Genomic DNA, 22,838 nt, shown 5'->3' with positions numbered 1-22,838 from the left:
TGACAGACAGAGTGACAGACAGACAGAAGGCGAGGGGGAGGCAGGAGAGGAAAAAGGAAAATGGGAGAGATGAGAGAAAATAGGTGAGAGACAGTCACACGCTTTGTTCACAGCTCTGCAGCACCAGAGTAATTTCTCTCTCCTTGGTTCGAAAAGAAAACAGCCAGTTTGTATTGACCCTTGTTTAGCAATACAGCAAAACCAGACCATTTTGTGAATACATAAGTAGGAAAGTATGCCTTTACACCTTATAAATTATTTTAATGTTAATCAAGCCACAATATCAGTAAAGCAAGGACATCTGCACTTCAATAATGGCAAACTGAGCTTTAGGTGCCCCTCTAACAGCAAACAATGATCCTAACCTCTTTGAAAGTTCTCAACCACTCGACTGCACCTAAATCTGGAGCTGCTGGTAAGCTCCCAAAATCAGCTGATCAACGTGTAGTCCAGGTTTTCAAGCTCCTTGCTGAGTTCGGTGTTATCAAAACACTGGCAATAAAATAATGGGCACTCAAAATCAGTTCCACATTTTGTTCCTAATCCCCGGGATTACACATGGTGCGAGTCTGTGGCGTGTTTGATTTATGCTTCAGTGGGAAATTAAGATTAAAATTAACCTTCTGTAACGTTGGGTCAACTTAGCCCGCAACTATTGTGACTGACCTGCTCAGCATTGTTGATTTCTCCTGTTCATTTCACAGCAGTTTTTAAATTTATCAATGAAAGAAAAAAAATCATCACCATAGTATAAAGAATAACCATGGCATCAATATAAAGACTCACAAAACTCAGCAAATTCCTAGAGGAAGACTGCTGAAACTATCAGGATTGATGTAAGAGAATGTACAAAGAATTAAATGAATGCATTTGCCCCCGGAAAAACCTGACTACCACAAAGAGTGGGGATCCAGGGAAAGCCCTAGTATTTTATTTGGCTAGCACCACATATAAAACACTGGGGACACACCCACACGATAAATAACATGCAATACACCAGTATGTGTAAATGCCGACGACGCCGGTCACTTACTAAGGCTACATCGTAGGCTCAACAAAGACTACACAGAACTCTAAATCAGGTCTTAGTCTGCATGAGGTCTTTTATTTTAAAAACAAAACCAAACTGACTTCCCCTCGTGCTAATTTGCACACAGGCTTAATCAAAAACTGACTCTGTGTACATCTTTCATGACACAGAGCGGAAAGACATTTTTGGGATGCTTCTGAAATGCCCTGCAGTGCTTCTGGTGGAGTACAAGTGCTGTCTTAGGGTGTGTTGCTGCACCCACTGGAATACAGGGTGCTCTTACGGGACCACTGAACTGTGGTAAAAAATAATAATTACTTTAAATCTAGTGAGTGTTAAGATTATTTATCACATACCTCAAATTCTGAAACAACAGGCATTTACTGTTTGGTAGTGTGCTTCAAACCTAGTCTCTACCTGAGCTAATACAGCCTGTGCGTGGGTGCATGTTCGTGCATGTGTGTGTTCGGGTGGTTGGGGGTGGTACTGCTTTAAAAAATAAATAAATAAAATAAAAAAAAATCTAAAGAAAAATTGTTTTATCTCAGCAGTCTTATTTTCAAAATTACTGCAAGTCGCAGCTGGAGCCGAAATTAAATTTCGGTTAATTGCAGAGCCCTACCATTGATGCATTAAATTAACATGATCACATTATAACATTTATAGTTTCATATTGCATCTCCACTCATAACCGAGTTGTGTGGATAGTGCTACTCTAACAGGTGCAACCTAACATAACCCAACTTAACCTGCCCAATGCCCAGCGGTGATGGCGTCAGTCATCGGTGATAACGCACGAACGCACTGTGGAGCCGTCTTACATAACTGAGCCTCTGAGGCTAATTTCACAGACTATATTATGTAAATTAACAGAGAAAACTGTGCTTTAAAACTTGAAATGATTTAAATGTGTGTGTTACCTGGCTGTTCATGTGGGTCTAGCTGACTCTGCTGTGTGCTGGGCATCATTGGATCCTACAGAATAACATCCATCATTAAAGTACAATCAGCACAGAGACAAACGTTCAGTGTGTATTTGATTAATTGATGGTAACAGATCTCACATGGATCATCGGTCTGCCGCACTCTACTGTCGCCAGTTTATGGCACTTCTTGTGAACCAGCAGCTTGCAGTTGATGCATTTGTAGCCTTGTCTTCCCAGACCCCAGATTCGGTCTGTACAGATGGCGCAGTGGGCTCGCTGCTCGGGTGGGCGAGAGGAGCAAAAATCATTATCATAATCAAGTACACAGAATAATCCAAAGAGTGGCACAGAGACAACAATGACTTCTGAAACATGAACGAGTCTGCTCGTCTAGAATCAACCCCCTTACTACTTTAAAATCACTGAGGTTTAAAACTTCCATTAAGCCATTGCAATATTTAGACACTAATGTACAAAACAGAAGGGAAATAAAGGATGTATCAAAAAGAATGACACAATTACATTGAAGATTGCAGTAATTTTAAAATACATGGTTGTGCTCAATGTGCCCCCCTCTGGACACTCGGCATACGTCCATATGATAGTCCAACCCGTCCCATACGTTTGCAAGCATGTCTGGAGTCACTGCTGTTGTTATGCTACCTACCAGCAACCACATGAAAGCTCCTCTAAACAGTATGTATTTCGATTGTTACTGATGAACTGCTGTTGAATTAAAGCACGTTAGATGATCGAAGAAAAAAAAAACCAAAAACTTAAAAATAGGCATAGCAGTGCAGAGAACTACACAATTCATTACGTCTCACCCTGTTGAAGCGTTTGGCCTGAAAGGCGTGACCGCTGGCATAGTAAAGCTTTCTCCAGCGTCGAGCTCCACGGCGATATATCGACTCTGTGGAGGGAGGGGAGAAAAAAAAAAAAAGCATCCAGCTTCACACGTGTGATCGGACAAAAATGTAAACTTTCTAAATTCACAACCATATTTGAAACACCACCATCACAACACTTTCTGATCGTTTTGTGGATTTTCTGTGTAATCTTGTTTGTTGAAAAGTGCTAAAACTGTTTGAGTTAAAGTTTATAAATGTGGTTCGATACGCTCTCTTTTATTGTTAGACAGGTAAAAACACTGAATTCATTTCTTGCATGTCAAGTCAAAGCTGTGAATCAGTCGGCATCTCTTATGACTTTTAACCATCAATGTGTCTTTACTGGCTCTCCTGCATGAAATACACTTCAGTGAATTTGAACCACATTATTCAGTGTGATTATTCCACTTCTTCACTCTGGAAAAAAGTGGCAAAGGCTCATTATGGCACGTTCTGCGGTAGGACTACACCTATGAGAGGAACGTGTAGTCTGTCATGTCTCTTGGTGATGAAAAGGCAGGATTTTATGAGTGTATAATCACCTAATCTCACACAGTGACCATGGTAACAGACAAAAATATCATGTAGTGTGAGCCTGACACTGTCTCACAGCTTCATAGGCAGCCATTGAATCACATTGTTTGTAATGGAGGTGGATGTTTTTCTAAATTATAGAAAAACAGAGTGGCTCTGTGGTGTAGCAGTTAACCCATAATTTGTGCACACATCACATTCAAATGATAATTTATTTTCTGCGACAGTACTTCGTTTCTATGCTTTTACAAACTTCTGTTTCTCTGCACAGACTCGTTAAGCGTCCTTACTTGGACCCAGACATTGAACAGTCTCCATTACACCACTGTGCCGTTTTAAGGTTTCCTTGGTGTGTGATAGATTTGAAATACAAGTTAAATGCAGGATTGTTCAGCTGCTAAAAATGAGGTAAAAATAAAGAAAGAAAAGGTTCAACTCACTGTCTTCTCCCGGACAAGGCATGCCAGGTTTCTCTGGTACACAGGGGAACACTGGAAAGAAAAAGGATGACTAACTTTAGACAGTCTTAAAGTCAGACATTTCTATCATCGTGGTGAACCTGTAGCAAAAGGAAAACTTCTTTTCAGGTGTGTATGATGTGTATTTGTGTATGATACTACACAAACTGGGAAAAGACCATTTTTTATCAAAGTCGACAGCAGAGACCGCTCGAGTTAGACTGGGGGCAGCGTGAGTCAGAGACGAGGCGTGGGCTACAGCCAAAGAGCTCGTTAACAAGCAGACCTGGTGGCCCCTCACGAAGCCCTCAGTTCCTCTCCTAAACATCCCCCTTCATGTCTCACTCATCCTCTTTCAGTCATCACACTTGAATCTGCTGCACTCTTGACCCGCCACCTCTGATTATATTAAATCTTTACATTATCCACAGCCCCAGGTTTTATACTGAAACACACACAGCCTGCCAATCAAATCTACCCACATATACAACCATCGCCCCTCAGCCTGGACTCATGAGGTTGTGTCTATGTCAAACAGATTAAGCTTAGACGGTAAACTAGCTGCGGGGCCCATAAACAGTCGTCAGCAGCAGAAGTAATGCTGTTTCATAGTTCAGCGGCACATTAAACATATGTTTGGATGCCTTTTTGTTGTATGCATTATTTAGCCATCTGTGATCAGACATAAGCAGAAATGAACATGATTACTGATGCATAAAAAGCAAAAAGAAAAGAAAGAAAACTACAAGCCACCGGACAGATGTTTAGGTTGACTTTTTGTTATGTCGGTTTTAAGCATTGCAGTTGCACTAGTAAATTTAATTAACATTATCACTTTACTGTCAAACACTGTCTGCAGTCAGGCATGCTCTGCTGGACAAACTATATGATTTTTTTTTCTTTATTATGTGCTGCAAAAAATAATAGTTCTCATAGAAATGTGTTGTAGCCATGACTACAGCCTGTTTGATATGGGATTTTTATTGCAGACACATAGATTTTTTCCTCAGAGATGCACTAAACAGATTTTTCTAACATTTGTTACGTGTTGTTATTTAAAAGTCCTTAAAATAGAAAATAGGATCATACACTTTAAAATTAATGTTATTTTATTATCACAACAAGTCATCGATTACTCATTTACGCTCCACCCGACTCTGCTTGCATGCTGGTTGTTTCCAACAGGGAAGGTGGAGATCGCAAACTACACAACATCAATACTCATAACATGGTTGACAGCCGTTTCTTCTGTCTCATTTTTACCTTTTACTTTAATTTTCCTTTTACTGGTTGTTACAAATGCCAATCTATCAGCAAATAGATCACATCGGCCGATGTGGTGGGTGGCTGGCTCTTCGAAGATCACCCCACCCAGCTCGAAAATAGGAAAGAATCTCAAACTCCAACACTGAAAATTAACAAATAATGAACACTGCTGCTTGTCAGAAGATGTTTGCAAGGCTTTTTTGTAAAAACGTGGGAGGTTTCTGTGAATTCATATCCAAAGACAACATAACTTGATATGGACCGGATAGTGTGTACTAGATCTTTGGCAAACGAATATTACACAGTAACTTATTGTGCAAAATCACTTTGTCAGTGTCTTTCACGTCCCATGGTCTATTTTGATGTTTTTATATCTAAATCGTTAAAAACTCTGAAATGCTAAAAAGAAAAAAAAAAATGATATTGCTTGCAGATAAGTGAGTAAAGCAAGGAAATGTTTTTCATTCTGACAAGAAAAAAATCTAAATATATTAGGATCTATTATTGCAGTGAACACAGGCTCACAATAAAAAAAGGTAATTCTGTTCTAATTCTGTTGTCTTGTGCCTAAAGTGCTTGTAATTAGAAACTAAAAACAACATTAAGGACTGACGCTTTTCACTCTGTAAAAGCAGGAGAGCCTGATTATGAAGGAGGACATTAACTACTAATAAGTCAAACTGTGGCAGTCTGTGTTGGTACTGGCTGTCAGCCACGATCCAGGCCTGAGGGCTGTTCTACTGTAGCTTAATGACCAGAAATGGAACAAACAGTAATGCTGCCAGTTTGGCTTGTTATAAAAAAGCCCAACAGGGAGGTGAGTAGACCACTGGGAAAGCAAAGAGTCAACAATAACAGGCTTTTCTTAGAGTTATTACAGAACTGGTCTGAATTAACATATTTCTAACAGCAGCATACAGGAACACGCGCTGAAAGTGTAGATGTAGCCGAAAAAAGAGAAAAAAAGGACTTGTGTGAAAAGCAGAAAGGCTCACCATGGATAATGAGCTCCGAGTCTTTGTTGAGTTCATAGAGACGCAGAGCTTCCTCCAGTTCCAGTTGCGACGATACAGTGCAGGGGTCACCTAGCAGCGGAGGAGAGACCAGATGTCATTCACCACATTTACATGAACACAAGAAACCAAAGTTACTGGGAGTAATCACATGTGGGAGGACAAGAGAATATTTTTACTTCCTTTGCAGTAAAACTACTTGCAGAAAGAAAAACAACATTTATTAAGTTTCAATGAGCTTCCTCTTTAGAAAGAAAGAAAAATAAAAATTATGGTGTAGAGTACATAATGTACAGCTTTTTTTCCTATGTTTCTAGAATAGATACTAGCAATAGAGATTAGAAACACAGAGACACATAAGCCAATCTCAATCTCCCGAGCCATCAAAAAGGTTTTTGTAGATTTTGCACATTTAAGTGGATTTCTTTTTCTAATTTTACAAAATAACCCTGCTATAGTCTGGCAGGGAGTAAATCTGGTGTTTTATTAAGAGACAAAAATGTTTATGAAGGGGCAAAAATTAGCACATTTGTCTCATCACAATGATCTTGTTTTAATAATTAGTGGAAGCCAAAATTGTTACTGGAATTTAATTAGTTAATAGGTGTGTCTGAACGCCCCCTCTCCTTTGTTCTTTCAAAAAATATCAGCATTTCATTTTCTAGATGCAAATATTAAAGCCTGCTTAGAAATATAAAAAGGAAACCACGGCACATAGAACCACATAGAACAACAAGGGAAGCAGCTGCAAAGGACAATTAAGAGGTAGGTAAACTGTATTTCCAGTAAACGGTGCAAAAAGGCTGTAAGAGTTAAAGGTGAACGAAACAGCGGGGCAGTTTGACATTTAAAATACAAAAAAATTCACTCTAATCGTAGGTGTGATACAAAACGCAACACATGAACTTTTAAGTAAACACTGAAAGTGTGTGGGTGTGAGCAGACGTCGATGATGCCATTTCGAACATTTTTATTTTTAATTGTACATGCCTATTTGTGCAGTGATCAATAATTAAAATGCCACTCAAACACAGATCTAATTACTTCCTCATCATTTACAGGAAAAGTCCAGGGTCACTCGTGAGGAGGCTGGGCAAGGCGATGCTCAATTCTGCTCTTACCGCTCGACCCGACCGATCACCATAAAAAAAAATTTTTTTTAAAGTGCTGATGGTATAAATAGCACAGGAATGGAAACTATGACACATTGTGCAAATTTAAAATGATACAAACTGCTGGAGGTGGATGTTGAATTAGTGGGTGGACTGCAGCAACTATTGTGTCAAAGGTAAACATGACAGTCTGGTTTAATCAGTACAGACAAAGTTTTGGTTTCAGGAAGAGGACAGAAGTGACGCTTTGTTTATCAGGTTTATTATGGGGTTGTTGTTTTTTTAAATGGGTTCATCAGGTTTATCATGTTTCCTGAAAATTTCAACTAATCTGGGCTTTAAAACATAGTGAAGAATTTGCTGCTTTTCAAGTTCATGGACAAAAAGGTGACGTATTAAAATGCTTTGTGATATTGAAAGATTTAATTGTTTAAGCTTATTCAAGCATGTCTTGTACAGTGTATGTAAGGAGCACCCTTGATATTTATGGCTGCAATTAAAATATTTTCATTACTGCTTCACTGGATTGACAAATGAGTCATTTGTTATAAACACAATTTCCCAAAGCCCAAAATGATTTATTCAGGTTGCTGGCTCTCAACTCTTTATCTCAAGATCAGCCTACTGGTTTAAGTGTAATTGTTAAGAAGCCATTTTTGTGTTTACAAGAAAAGCCACCTACATACAGAAGTCACCTTAACTTCTGAAGCCCACTAGGAGCAACCCTTGGCGTTCTTTTCTGAACTGAGCAGTTTTTATCATATTTCAGGTAGGTCTGGGTGATATATCCAATATACACGATGTATCGCAAGTTTTTCACGTACAATGGTGAAAAAGACTATCGTAACCATTGAGTATAAAGTGCCATGGCCATATTAAACTTTCTGAAAGTAATTCACTGAGTTTTGAAATTAAGGGTACAAGGGGAGGTTGTTAGATGTCGTTTTTATGGATTAAAGACTTAAACTAACTCAGTACTATATTTTGTTTATAGGAAAACTCAGTGTTCGAAGTGGAGTATTTTTAAAAACACACATCAGCAGCAGGCAGACATACAGACAAACTCCAGGTCTATTCTGTAATTATAGCGACGATGACCTGAGTTCATGGTGTGCACTTTGGGGGCAGGAGGAGAGACAGCAAGCACAGAGTACGTAGTAACAACATCAAGCAGCTTTTCTGCCTCACACAGACTAATGACTCCAGCGACTTTACGTGGGTGGCTATCAGTGGGAGCTGATCTGAGTCTAATGAGTTTGAGCAGGCCGACCTTCTCCTGAGTGGAATGATCTGATGGTTCCATCTCCATCTTTCCTATGACACAATGACTTCTGCCAAATAACCCGCTGACAAAGGACTGAATCAGCCTGCATACATCTGGACTGACAAGACGTATGCAATGGTAATGGAATGCAGTGGTAATGACATATGTGCTGATGTGAGCCTGCGCTCATCATATGCTGCCAAATTCAACCCGTGGCTCCTAAATCATATTTCTATAATGGTTGTTTTTCCATAAGTTAATTTGTGAAAAAGCCCCAGCTTTGATGGCTGTTCACCTTAAGGTGGAGGCAGCAGTCTGATTAGAAACGTACCTTCCTCATCAATCCACTTCATCGTGAAGAGCTGGTCGTTGTCCATGGAGCACATGTCCTTCACCTCCCCATACAAGCCTTCGTACGAGATGGATGGTTCAAAATGTGTGATCATGATGTCCCTGCAGGAAAGAAAAACAAGTATATTATTTAACTTGAAACAATCAGACATACTGGATCAATACCAACACAGAGTCAATATTTGACTTTCCTGCCACTCTAACATTTTCTATTAGACGCATTCACAGCCAATAAAAGTCATTCCACTAGATTAATTTCAGTATTAACTATTTAGACCAAGGCCAAATAAATAAAAACAAATACAGCTACAACATATCACTTTTAGGGGTGTGATGTGACCATCATACATTGGTTTCTGAAGTCCTATACTGAAACCCCAAGACTGGCATCTCCATATCTACTATCCTCATCTTTTGAAAGTGGCTGCGACCAACAAAGGGCAGAGCTGACTGTACTGCACTCTCAGTGGTTAATGTCTTTGATAGCCAATGAGTATGTCCTGGATAATCATCTCTGATGCTTAGAATAAAAATTTACACCATAAAATATCAGGAACATATTTAGAGAAGTGAAGCTTTCAAGTTCTTTTTGCAATTATAGCTATCGCCCCCTGGTGGTCATCAAAAAGAATGCAGGTCTAAGGTACTTCTCAGATGCCTTCAAATTTCAGACCCAGAAGTTGGGCCCATATTTTATACAGCCGAGAACCTCTGGAGTTAAAAGCGAATAAAGAAATGATAAGCCAAAAGCTGTAGTACTTCTAAAGGCCATATGAGGGTGATTCCAAAAGTGAGCCAATCACCATAGACTCACATGTTAAAATGCCTAAACTTACAGTATTAGAAAGCATGTCTACAGCCTACACAACATCTGCCCCCCTTCATAAAACTATAACTCATCCATCTGGATACTAAATATATCTGGAAAACAATGTATGATTTGATGTAGAGAATCATTACGTTGCTACTTTGTACGGACAGTGATGCTGAACACATGCAATGTAATCTTATCTATATCCATCCATAACCAGCACAGTACACTGTTCTGCACTGTTCTGTATTGTTTAAGAAACAAGTTTCATAAGCAGAGAGGAAAAAAAGTTGTGGGTGCAAACCGAGTGCAGACACTATTTATTGCTTATTATATGTCATTATATATATCTCTTGTTAATTTCCACAAACATACAAATGGCCTCCTTAGTCAACAAATCTGAATGACTAGCGTTTCAAATCTGAATATCAGTACATGCATAGATCCATTCTCTGCAACATGGATACAATATTATGATCCACTTCACAGACATCAAATATTGTTACTAAGGCTGCTGAAGAAAATGTATTGTTATTATTACATAATCTGCTGATTACTGTTTGTACAAACTTTTCAGTCCTTTAAATATCACAATGCAGAACAAAAAATGTCTATCATAAACTCCCCAAGGTTCAAGATGATGTTTTGTCTGGCCAGTAATCTAAAATACAGTAATACTCAATTGAAATGTAAGAAACCCTGAAAGATTTGAGAGTGTGAAAGGAGAAAAGTTTGACATTTTTATTTAATAACTGGCTAATCAAATGATAAGTGATTGTATCAGCACTAGTCATTACTCATAAAGATTTGTTAAACACTCTACTCCTCCAATCTGTCCCCCGCTCTCGCTTATGTCGTCAAACAAAAACTCTGGAGAATGTCAGACTTATGATGGGGAGAAAAGAGGTGAGAGAGCACTTTTTTTTTCTTTTTTCTTTTTAAACACTGTGAGTCACAGTCTGTCACATTTGTGTGTGCATTCATCTGTACAGCATGACTGTGGGTGTGAGAAAGAGCAAAAACAAGAGCGAGAAAGCCTGCCATGGACTGAGCGAGACAGCTGCACACTCAAACAAAATGGCACAGCTGATAGTGGCTGTTCTTGGACCGTGACCGCTGTGGTTTAGGGCTCACTGTCCACCACTGCAGTCCCTTTATGGAAAAGCAGGGAAGCTCAGTCAAGAACAAATATAACTTCTGACAATGCTAGACCTCACTGATCAAACCTTCATCTCATGTATGATGCTAATTTGGCCTTTAATGTACTGGGAACCTGTCCAGAGAGTAACTCTGCTTCTTGCTTCCAGCTCTCCTGTAACCCTGGAAGGATGGACAGACGATTTGGGCTTCTAATGATTATGAAAACAATATAAATAGCATAAAACAATTATTCTTTTGCATTTTTGGCTACAAAGCTCTTGTTTTTTTTTGCACCCTCTTTCATATACATAGATGAGTTTCCACGCCTCTCTTAAAGCTCAAACATCTCCAGACATCTCAAGGAGGCTTAAAACATCCATCTAGATCACTCGATATGACTGCCACCCCATAGCTGCCCCGGCACACAGGTTCATCATCTGTTGTTCATCATTGCAACACTGAAAATCCCTGAAAAGCAAAAATATTTTGCCATTGCTGAACACCAGCTTTGTTTTTGTTTTTTTGTAATTTTATGAGCCCCATCTATTTAGGGGTAAAGGGGGAGTTACCCTAAAAAGTAGGTAGAAACAGATAGATGCAAAGATAAGATTTTTTTAAATGGGTGACAAATTAAAAACAAACCAATTAGCACAAAAAAGTAAACTGGAAAATGTCCTTACAGGATTAGTCACAATGTAAGAGAGAAGAGAGGGGAAACGACTCAGGGGCAAAGCACTATACACATGGTATAGGACGGCCTTTTCCCACTTCCTTTAAATGAATTTGTTAGACAAAAGACTGTCGCGTTATTTGCACAAGTGTCACCACTAGAGGGGACTGTGTGGTCCCATTCAGGCACATCACATTTGGAAAATTAGTCATTAAAGGGATGTAGGTGTTGGATGGTTGTTTAGATTTTTCTACCTGCTTAAATGAACAATTTGGCTAAAATGCAGGATTTTACTCTTTAACACTGCATGGTGTTGTACCTGTTAAATTTAAAAAAAAACATAAGAACTGCTGAGCAGTTATCCCCATGGAAGCCATCAGCACTCCACTCATAATTTCATGTTAGCGCCAGGATAGACATTACCTGCTGTCTGTGTTTACTACACAATAAGATGGGGGTAGAGATGTAAAACACAAGCTTTTACAGGTCTGCAGGCAACAAGAGATCTGATCTCAGGCGGCTACTGGAGCAGGATCAGGAATAAGAGAGAAGAGGGAATGGGCAAAAACAAGGAAAAAGGTAGTGATGTGTAAATGCACTCCCCACCTCCAGCCGGGGACAAAGCCCTCTTACTCCCTTTACAGCCTTCATCCCAGCTGGTTCCAGATTTTCATCAACTTGAAAGCTTTTTATCACAATTATAAAATCCCAGTCTTTTAAAGGCAGCTACTACACAAGTTCAAGGACAGACTGAGGTGTGTGGGGTCAATGCAGGTTCAGTCCTCAAAAGGGAACAAACATAATTAATACCAATAAGCTGGTGAAAGACATTAACAGGAGGATCTGAAATGATTCGTCAGTGCACAGCTTCCGCACAGCAGGTATTAAACTGTCTGCGAAACTACACATCAAGAATGAATAAAGCAATAATATGCTGACGTCAAGAGACAGTCTGATGCCTTCTTCTCCTTCCCTTCCGCTCTCTATTTTCTCACCCTCTTCCTCCATCCTGCTGGTGTTAATCATTACCAGTGAGAGGAGGGGGAGGAGAAAAAGACTGGAAACAGCACTCCTCAAGTCTGATCTCTCCTCCAGGACCAGCATGGCAGCGCCACTTCCTACTAAAACCCTGATAACATCAAAGGTTCAAGAGTATATGAACACACACACGCACTACAATTCCAACACCGTGACTGTACATGATCCAAGCGCCGTTTTGATGCCAGCGAGTGACTAACTGAGTCACGTGTGACTGGACCGGAGCTGAGGGTGTTCATTAAATACTGTGCGGCTATGCTGTAGTTAAAGTTTAGCCAAATCTCCAGTGTTTCAAACAACTTCCTCATTAACACAGATACGAGCTCAGCTAAAGACTGCAGCTGATACAGGAAAGAAGTAGAACACCGTGATCAAAAATAGACTCACTGGCCACCTCATTAGGTACACCTGTTTCAATGATTGTTAATGTGAATAACTAATCAGCCAGTCACATGGACTGCATCTAGACATGCCACTGAAGTTCAAACTGAGTATTAGAATGGGAAAGAAAGGTGTTTAAGCAACGCTGAATGTGGCATGGTTGTTCAGTTCAAGTCTTTCAGAAACCTACTGAAATCTACTGGGGTATTCCCAAACAACCATCTCCAGGGTTTGTCAAGAATAATCTCAGAAACAAACTATCCATTGAGCAGCAGTTGTCTTGGTGAAAATGTATTGTTGATGATAGAGGCGGATCACCACACTGCTTATAGGCTATAAGAAAGGCAACAGAAACAACTCAAGTAACTGGCATTCAGATATGTCTTCTGCAACGAAGGTATGCAAAAGAGCATCTCTTAATGCACAACATGTCAAATCTCAAAGAAGATCGGCTTTAGCAGCAGAAGACCACATCATGTGCCACTCCTATCAGCTAAAAACAGGAAACTGAGGATGAAATTCACAAAGAATCTCAAATTCTTTGTGAATCTCAAAAACATGAAAACAGGGATCCAGCTTGCCTTTTATCAATGGTTCAGATGGTGGTGTAATGGTGTGGAGGATATTTTTTGGCACACTTTGGGCATTGCTTAATAGCCCTTTGCCACTAGTACCTAGTCGGATCAGCTCGGAACAGTTCGACTCAGTTTTTAGGAGTTTCCATTATGTGGTAGTACCTGGCCAGGGTTCCAAGTGATCTGAGACTATTCAAAAATGTGATTTCAAGAGAGTACATGCCACCAATTGGCTAGTCAGTGGCATAACTCAAAGAGTCATGAGAATCAAATCCACCATGTTTTAAACCTGGCATTAAGAGAAATGGCTACTCTAAAGCCATTTAGAGTAGCCATTTCTAAAAAAAAATGAAAAACATTAAAATAAATAAATAAATAAATAAAAAACCCACACAGCAGTCCCCAAGTCTGACAAAACGCCACTCAACGGGCACCAGGTATACCATCGCCTTGATGTCCTCCATTATTGTGGCATTCATGCCGCATACAAATGATATCACAGGACTTTTCGCCGTGTGCTACAACAAATCCACACACATTAGGTTCTATGACCGAAACAGAGTTGAGTGAAGCCGCATTGAGTCGAGACAAGTAGGTACTAGTGGGAAAGAACTATTTGACACCACAGTCTACCTGAGTATTATTGCTGATCATGTCCATCCCCAGTGTACCCATCTTCTGAAGCCACTTCCGCAGACACAATACACAAAACAAACAAATTTCCCTTGCACGTGTTATGTGTAGTTATTTATGAGTCCCTAACAAGATAACATGACAGCCTAAGAATAATCGTGCTTCATAGTCACAGCAACTCTTGGATTACTTGACTTCAATCAGCACAACTCTGCTCCGCTGGTTGTTGTGTTTGTTGCGTTCCAAACGTGTTGCCAAGAGTGAAGTTGCAGAGTGGCCTCTGGTGGACAATGCAACATCAACACTCATAACATGATTGAAGGATGTTTCTCCTGTCTTTTCTTATTAACCATCATTTTTCAGTCATTATAAATGCCAATACCAATATATCATGTTTCTGTTACTTGTTTTTAATGTAAAAACAAGTCCTGCTAGAAATACTTTTTTTCCGTTTCAAAAGTTTTTATTTTAAAGATGCAGGAAAACCCTGTTACTTCTCACATTACAGAATTCTTTGTTTTAAAAATATGATGCAACAAATTAAAAAGACCTCACCTTGGATTCTCAGAGTTTAGACATTTCCAACATTTAAGATAATTTCTCACATAAACAGTTAAATATCAGTTAAATAATGAACTAAAGAAAACCAAAAGACTTGTGGATAAGGAACATGACTGTTATTGAATGGTTTCTCTTTTTTAATCTCACCAGGACTGAAAGTAAGGAAGCACAAAGGTAATGTGTTTTCACACTTGACACAATGAGCCAAGATGACACTAACAATCACTCAATTCACAAGACGGTCGACAGAATATTTACAGCATTTTTTTTGAAAATCTATTAAACACTTTTGGTCATTTTCCCTTTTTGTCCTCATTAAGTCTAACTTTAATTGAAAAACTATTGATTGTTCCAAACCAATAATGACTGCGCTGAACTTAATTGACAGAGGTTGTTTTTCAAGGCCACCAAGCAGGCAGCTGTTTGATGACTGACGTGCTGCTTCTTTTGATTAGGATTCTTCACTTGTAAGTAATTCAGCAAATTCATAACAGAAACCTTCACATGTTAACTAACAGTTTTAAGTTTTAACTTTGCTGTGGAGTTAACTGCATTAGTAATTTTCTCATCTGTCCTGATGTCAGAGCAAAGCACTACAAGAAGACTAAAAGCTAAAACTGGTCAGTTAGGTACATTATTACTTTTTATGTGTAACATAAATAAAGAAACCTATGATGGTTTCAGTTTAGTTTCCACAATTTAAAATACTCCGTTTTGTCTTTATTAGTTTAATTATTGTAATACAGGTGGCATTTTTCAAGAATGACATTTCAGATGTCCAGAACAGATATTACACTACAAACATTTTACTTTGTGGAGACAGATGACTAAGTAACATAAAAGACACGCCAGAGTGATAAAATAAAACACCAAAGCCCCCTCAGGCTTTTCAGTTTGACCATACTGACAAAGGATTAAAAATAAAGCAGTTTTACTTTTACTTTTTATTACTACTATTGCTTCCACAGAGGAGGTAGTGTTTTTAGTAGTGTTTGCGTGTTTCACTCTGTCTGTGGGGTGTAGAGTAGGGTCATGTTAACAATCCATTAAAATTTAGCTTACATCTAGTCTTCAACGTCAACTTAATGATTTATTGGACGAAAAGTGACAAAAAGCCTTATAACTATGATTCTCATGAGTGTGGTGTTTATCATCAACATATAGCACGTACTGTAAAAAGATTTACAGATTTGACCTCTGACCTCTCTTTAAGGTCAACAGTGATCTGAAGGCCAAAGTGATAATAATGCTATATAGATTTTTTTTTTTTTTTAATCTACATACCTAACTGCCATTGTTTCTATTGACAACATACGGCCACAAAGGGAATGGTATATGGGGATTCTAATTGTTATGTTACTTTGGACCTCTGACCTCTTCAAGAGAAACTCAGTTCAAGTTTTCATCAATTGTATTTTATCTTTAAAACTACGCTTAGAATTACTGCTTTTGTTTGTATTGGCAATTAGCAAATTATATTGTTATATGGGTTTCTAAATATCACACAATTAGTCACATTTGACTTCCGATATCACTGATCGCTGACTAATTTCACATCTGACTTTATTCAAATTGTCCCAAAATGTGGCATTTTTACTACACCCCAAATTTCTTAAGTTTAAAAAGAACAAAAAACAAGAATATATACAAAAAAAATACAATGCCATTCCCTTAAAATTAAATACTGCCCAATGAGTGAGCTGCCTTGGCAGAGTAATTCTCATTTATTTATTTTAGTTCTGTTAGCACAACACGTTTCAGCTGCAGTTTTGTTTTTGTTTTTTTTATTTAAGTTAAGTAAAATGGAGTCTCACACCATTTCAATCTTTAGTTTAGTTTCAGTTAATTATAATAACCACACTGCTGTTCTTGTGGTTTGTTTGTGCACTGTGTGAGACTAAAACAAAAGACACTCTGCAGTTTCCACTTCTCTGAGTGATTTTACACATAAAAACGGCCACAGCACACCCTTTTGCCAAATTACACCCTTTTTTCGTGGGTGTAAAAATATTCTGATACCTGCCAAACAGGTTTTGTTCAATGAATGGGCAAAATAAAAATGCATAGACTTCTGTTATGTCTGGCATTTCAGACTCTTTTCCTTAAGTATATGCTAATTTATCATGTTTACGGGAATAGTGGCTCTTCAAAGACCCCACCCCATTAACAGACATTAGAGAGTAGGTCAGTCTGGTTCAAAACATTTACTCCATTTGTGTGAAATACATGTTACGAGACAAATAACACAGTAAAGAAGTAAAGTAGAAATTTAGTGACCCGTCTCAAAAAGAAGCCGTGCTATAGGATTCCTTCGAGTGGTGGAAGATTTGTGTTATGAGCAACTAGGAGCTCGTCGCTCGTGAGGAACAAGGAGGAAACAGCATTCCACACGAGTCTGGCATTCCTGTGCCCTGTTCTACGGCACGGCTAAATTAAGGGAGGAGGAGGGGGTGATAGCTGTGATTAGGACTCTGCAGTCCCAACTGCCCAGCATGAAGTTGTTCATCACTGATGAGCGATCAAGCATGGAGGAGGGTCGAGGAGACGGGTCCTATGAGGGCTGCCACAGACCCTAGAACCATTCATCTCACACTCGGCGCTACCACATCCAAGTTTACATGACCCACATATACACGCACAGCAAAGCTTTTCATGAAAACACAGACAGATGCTAATCTCCAACATAAAGCTCACATACGCACTAAAGAAAAGACAGGTCGTGTAATGAAGCCATGCAAAATTTTTACCAAAACAGCCCCCCACCTCCAAAACAAACAAATACTTCCCCGATTCCTCCCAGTCAGGTCTGGCCTTTGCTGGTGTTGACCGCAGGATGCTGTGGTCTCCAGGCAACATAGCTCACCTGCAGAGCTAAACAGGGAGTGTCACTCTGTGCAATAAAACAACAGCAGCGAAACACACTCTTGCTGATCTCAGAGACAAGATTACGCTTAACACCTATATGCAACACATGAGCCATAGCTACACACAACATAGACCTTACAATGCAGGAATCGCACACATTTATCTGAGAATCAAATGCAGTGGAGGAGCATTCTGGTAGATAGATGGGCATTTATGTGGGTGGCTCGGCAGTTGAGTTCTTGAGGGGCTTTCAGACCAAAAATAACGAGAAAAGGGAAGAACTGCTTGCCATATTTTTAACAAAGCCGAGCCTTCGAGCAGGGATGCAGATGGCAGAGTCTTTGACAAAGAAGAGCAAATCCTTTCAAAAGAGGAAAATAACTCCACTGCTCCATCAGGCCTGTGTAATCCTAGTTTCCTGCCAAACAACATGCCTTACACAGGAATCCTGAAGTTAATCTGGCACACAGGAAACCTTGTGTTAGTTTGTGTCGGCAAATCTGCACAAACAATTTTCCTGGCAAAATAGTGCAGTGAATTAAAAAAAACTGAGGTTTTTGTTAAGAAGACAAGCTTTTAAAGGTTTAAACATTTTAAGCTATTGGTTATCTTTTTTCTTACAGAAAGGCAAGCAAAAATAATGTTAGATTTGTGCTTCAATACACAACCAAGATAAGCTGAATCATTAAAACAAGAGGATAGAGGAAAACATCAGATGGCTGCCCTCCAAACCCAGCACAAAAAAAAAAAAATCTAGAGAAAAAAAAGAAATAGACAAGCACTAGGTTAAAAGCTAAAAACACAGAAAAATCTCCTGCCAAGTCACGTTTTAAAGAGGTCCATTACCACACTAAGGACCACTTTTAATTATTTATAGCGATATAAAGACACTGTTTTGTTAGAATTTGTAAACCGTTTCTCCATAATTTATGCATTTTTAGTGCTTTCTTTATCTATAGCTTTCAAACATTTAAAGTGTTTTAATAAGGTGTTTACCTGTGCCGTGGCATTTAAAGCCTACTGAAAAGATGGAAAGCCATCTTTCCATAGTCAGCCCTCGCATTCTTCTGCAGGTACACTGAGATGTTCTTGAATCAGCTGAGAGAAACTCCAGAATGTAATGGGCCACATCAAATAGGATATCCCCAAACCATCTCACCTGAAAGGCAACTATTTTTAACTCCTGTTGAAGGTACCTTCAACAGTAGGAACTTTAGCTTATTTTTACAGCAACTAGACCTGTTATGCTATGTTATGTTATGCTGGGGAATCCTGGGTTCATGATTTATCTTGGTCTACACCACACATGCACATATCCCCCTGTTAGGAGTCACTTTTCCCCAGATCTCTCCATACTCAATTGTGTATGTCTTTTTGTCTGACTCTTCTATCATACGGGAGAGCAGTAAAAAACCCTCTAAAACAAGTGCCCACTCATCCAGCTGAGCCCCTGGGACCCTCTGCCACCGTAAGAAACAGACTATAAAATAAAAACATCGCCATCAGTTGCTGGTCATACGGTCAGTGCGTTTGCAGCCTGAATGAGAGAAAAATAAAGACGCGTTGGTGACTGCTACAGGCTGACACCAATCTGCTGCTGGCACTGACTGACAGCAAACATGCAAACAGTGAAGAACAGACCCAGAAAACACCCCACACTAAGAGCAGATAAGAGAGTAAGCTCATTGATAAAGTCACGGAGGTGGGCGTTTTATAGCATATGACTTCAGATATAATGATTTTAGCACCGGATATGGAATTAATCTGTGAAATCAGCTGTTGTAGTGTTTGAACAACCTGCTAAGTCTTAACGCTTTTATGTCACATGAAAGAGGCTCTTGTTTTCAAGCAGCCACACTGCCACCGTCTATTTTCATTTCGGATTAATTAGCTGCAATCGGTTCAGTCAGAATTAATGGAATTGTGTCAGTACCAATGTCACGAATTTACGGGAAAATGCAAGTCACAATGCCCAAAACCCAAGAGGGTGATCTGAAGTTAAAAAAAACAAAATAAAATCAGTGCCTCCCACCTCACTCCCTCAGAAGAAGCTGTTCTTTTGATTCTCTTTAAACAATAATGTGAACATATTAAATGACATCATTTAAAATTTTATCTTCATATTATGAAAATTTTCCAAGTTACATGGTGTTTAAGTCCACAGGGGAAAATGTTGAAAATTTATGCTCTACAAAAAGCTCCATTCCCCATCTCTGGTCTTTTGTCACAGGAAGTATTGCCGTTCTCAACGTCCATATGTCACACTGTGCGATGATTCATACAATAAGGTGTATAAAGATGTGTTGTTGTGGCCTTATAAAAACAGTCGGTAAACAGCTTCGACATGACACTACTGCCTAATCTACTATATTGATTTGGTGCATTACTAGCTCTAACATCTTTCAGTCTTAACTTCTGCAGCGAAAGAAAACAACTCAGATGACATCCTGGCTTAATGCATCCCGATAGCAGAATCATGAGACCATTACACTGCAATCTCTCTTTGGCAGCATAGCTGAGATTCCTCAGCCGTCGCGTCAGAAATATTTCACATGCCTCTCTCTTCGAGATGCCAACCAATAATCAACACACATCACAGAGGTACTGAGGTGTGTCACACGGGTATGGCTGAGATGACTTGCACTACACGCTTTTCAAGTCTTGACTGATCTCCAATCTCTTGACTCCATCAAACAGAGGCAAAGTATAATTGAAACAACCGAGTAATCAATTATTTCTATCATGACAATCAACTGTGAAACGAAATGCTTATTTAGCATGACAGAAACTCAAAGACAATGTCGTCCACCTGGATATGTCATACATTAATGGACAATACATAGATGTCTATTGTTCAGGTCTTGTGCTGAAGTCTGTTTGCTAACTGACTTGGTTTAGGCTTTCCTTTATGTAAATATTAGATTATCCGGGGTTTTCCTCTATAGAAAACACGTTGGCGCCTATCAGAGAGCTTCTGACATTCCACAAAGGAAAATCACAGAAACTGTGATAAGAATAGGTTCAAACAGCATCTTTGCACTAAGCTTAAAATTGATTTTTGTTCAGCAAGTGGCCACAAATAGAAACAAAATGCTGGAAAGTTCAATAACACAGTCTCTTTACCCCTTTTTGAGCCAGGCAAAACCCTGATATTATAGTTCTGGCTACAGTGTGAACATCAAAAGTTGATAAACTGCTCCTAAACTAGTCAGAAACATTTATGATGGTTGCTGCTGTTTTTGAGGAAGCAGAATTGTAAACCAAAAGATTTTCCACTGCCAGCTCATGTGTCCTTTACTGTATGTGACACAGTTATAACCTGATTACAGCTTGATAATTTTTTGAAACAAAATAAAAAACAAATCTTTAGATTTAATTACTTTTATTTATAATGAGCTCATCATATCTGCATATAAAAGTGGTACATGGTTTCGTTGTTGTAACTAATATCACGTAAGTACTGGATAACAGAGGCTGAAAATAATAGGTCTACATTACGTTGTCTAACTGGAAAGGTATGAACATCACTACTTAATTTGGATTTTCAAAGCTCCTCAGTTATTGTGAAAGCTCAACAATTATTAGGATTTCCTGCTATCACATTGTGCCTCCCGAAGTGACACAAAAGCGGTATTTTAGGACATGTTGTGCTGCCAGAGATAGGACAAAATAAATGTAAAGACGATCAATAACAAGACGCCAAATCCTTATCAACTTAGATAGCAACTGTTAGCCCACTGCTGAGAGACTAGCTCCAAAGCTTTCATGCTGAGACAGATTTAACTAATTTAAACCACATGACAATTTCGCCGTGTAGCTGAAAAATTTCTCAGATACCACCGAGACTGACTTTTCGCAGGCGGAGCGCCTGGACAGTGTCACCTGTCCGCCTGCCCAAGTTTACCGAAACCCGGTGGTTCCCAACATTAGCCAGCCGTTAGCTGACTGAGCTAGTGTTAGCCAGCTTACTAGCCGTCTTTCCAACTGGTGCTAGGAAGTTATTCCCAATTGGATATATTAAATACTAAAATACATGGTTATTTCTTACCCTTTGTAGTAAGCTTTCACCCGGACTTGGTGGGAATTCTCGCCGGGGTGGGACATGGTGCTATCCCGCAACGTCGGCATCATAAGCTCAGCCGTGGACAGTCCGACTCAACGATATCGTCCTTCCTATCTACCTTGCTTCCTACTTTGGCCCGGTACCACGCCCTAAACTGTTAATCTTTACGGTCCGTCGACAAACCAAATGAATAACGAAGCAAGTGATGCCAAAAGCTGAGTATTTGCCCTTCTTTAGACAAACAAAAATAACAGGTAAAGTATAGAAAAACTTGCGGGGTCCGTCAAACAACTCCCCACTGCAAAGGCCTAACCACGGGCCAGTCCATTATCGGAATGTAACAGGGGCAGTGTATAACTTGGTATATTCGTTCCATCCTGAATTGTGTCTTGTTAAAACACAAAAACACACAATTTCACATTGATTTATTATTTATCGAGTATAACAAACCAGTGGGATACTGTCAAAAACTCTGAAACGTCAAATATAACTTTTGGCATCACTGGCCTGTACCAACTCAGGCCTTTTATGTAGGTAAGTGCTGCATTCGTGTTCAAACATTTAAGCTCGGAAAGGAAAGACCCTCGAGACATGTCGCGCATTCAAGCGCATTGGTTTGGAAAGAACAACAAAATTGACCGGTGACAAAAACATGTACTAAAAAAAGATAAAAATCTAATTTTAGAAACGAGTTAGCTGCTGTGATAAAAGGAAGGGGTGGGGGTTAAAATAACGTGAAATGCTTTGTCTTCTTTTAAATATAGAATATTCTTTTTAATTCAACTTAGATGTTTACTATATTTACAAACAGACTGAGTACAATTATTGGGGGGATGGTTGGGTTTTGTTTTGGTTTTTTTGTATTTTCTTTCAAAGTTGTTCCTCATAATCTACGTATAAGGGCATGTATGAGGTATGCAGTAGGAGTGACAGATGAGTTCAAGGTTAGGGTTGTCAAGATCCGGTTCATGCGCCCCTCCTGGGGCGGAGTTCTGGATTTCTCGCTCCTCAGCCAGTAGGACCACCTGGCTGTGCCTCATCAGACCTGTGCATTTCCTCAGAGTTCTAGACAAGTCTTCTATTGTCTGAATTCCTTTTTGTGTGAAATAAGTCTTTATGAAAAAAGTTTAGGACGGTCTCTCTTGGTTTTGCTTTTGAGTTCACTCGTTTTGCTCGCCTATCAGGCCTGACAAGGCCTGCATCAGGGATTAGGTTGATGCTGATGACAGGTTGATGGTAGTTTCTGTGAAATGTGTT

General features: G+C 39.3%; 1 protein-coding gene across 1 annotated transcript in view; it reads right to left on the bottom strand.

The window, feature by feature from the left end:
• prkci (protein kinase C, iota) overlaps positions 1–21,899 on the bottom strand; it is a 46,155-nt gene extending 24,256 nt beyond the window's left edge. Inside the window, exons 1-7 of the mRNA XM_005729138.1 lie at positions 21,567–21,899; positions 8,825–8,946; positions 6,100–6,189; positions 3,821–3,871; positions 2,784–2,869; positions 2,095–2,232; positions 1,951–2,005 (exon numbers count right to left, since the gene is read on the bottom strand). Coding sequence (XP_005729195.1) covers positions 1,951–2,005; positions 2,095–2,232; positions 2,784–2,869; positions 3,821–3,871; positions 6,100–6,189; positions 8,825–8,946; positions 21,567–21,649 — 625 coding nt within the window. The 5' untranslated portion in view covers positions 21,650–21,899. The remainder of the gene's footprint in view (positions 1–1,950; positions 2,006–2,094; positions 2,233–2,783; positions 2,870–3,820; positions 3,872–6,099; positions 6,190–8,824; positions 8,947–21,566) is intronic.
• Between the last annotated feature and the right edge of the window lie 939 nt (positions 21,900–22,838).

The sequence above is a fragment of the Pundamilia nyererei genome, unplaced genomic scaffold, assembly GCF_000239375.1.
Source record: "Pundamilia nyererei isolate P.nyererei 1_Seehausen unplaced genomic scaffold, PunNye1.0 scaffold00031, whole genome shotgun sequence".
Taxonomy (NCBI): domain Eukaryota; kingdom Metazoa; phylum Chordata; class Actinopteri; order Cichliformes; family Cichlidae; genus Pundamilia; species Pundamilia nyererei.
The sequence above is the reverse complement of the archived record's forward strand: the minus strand, read 5'-3'. Positions and strand labels throughout refer to the sequence as shown.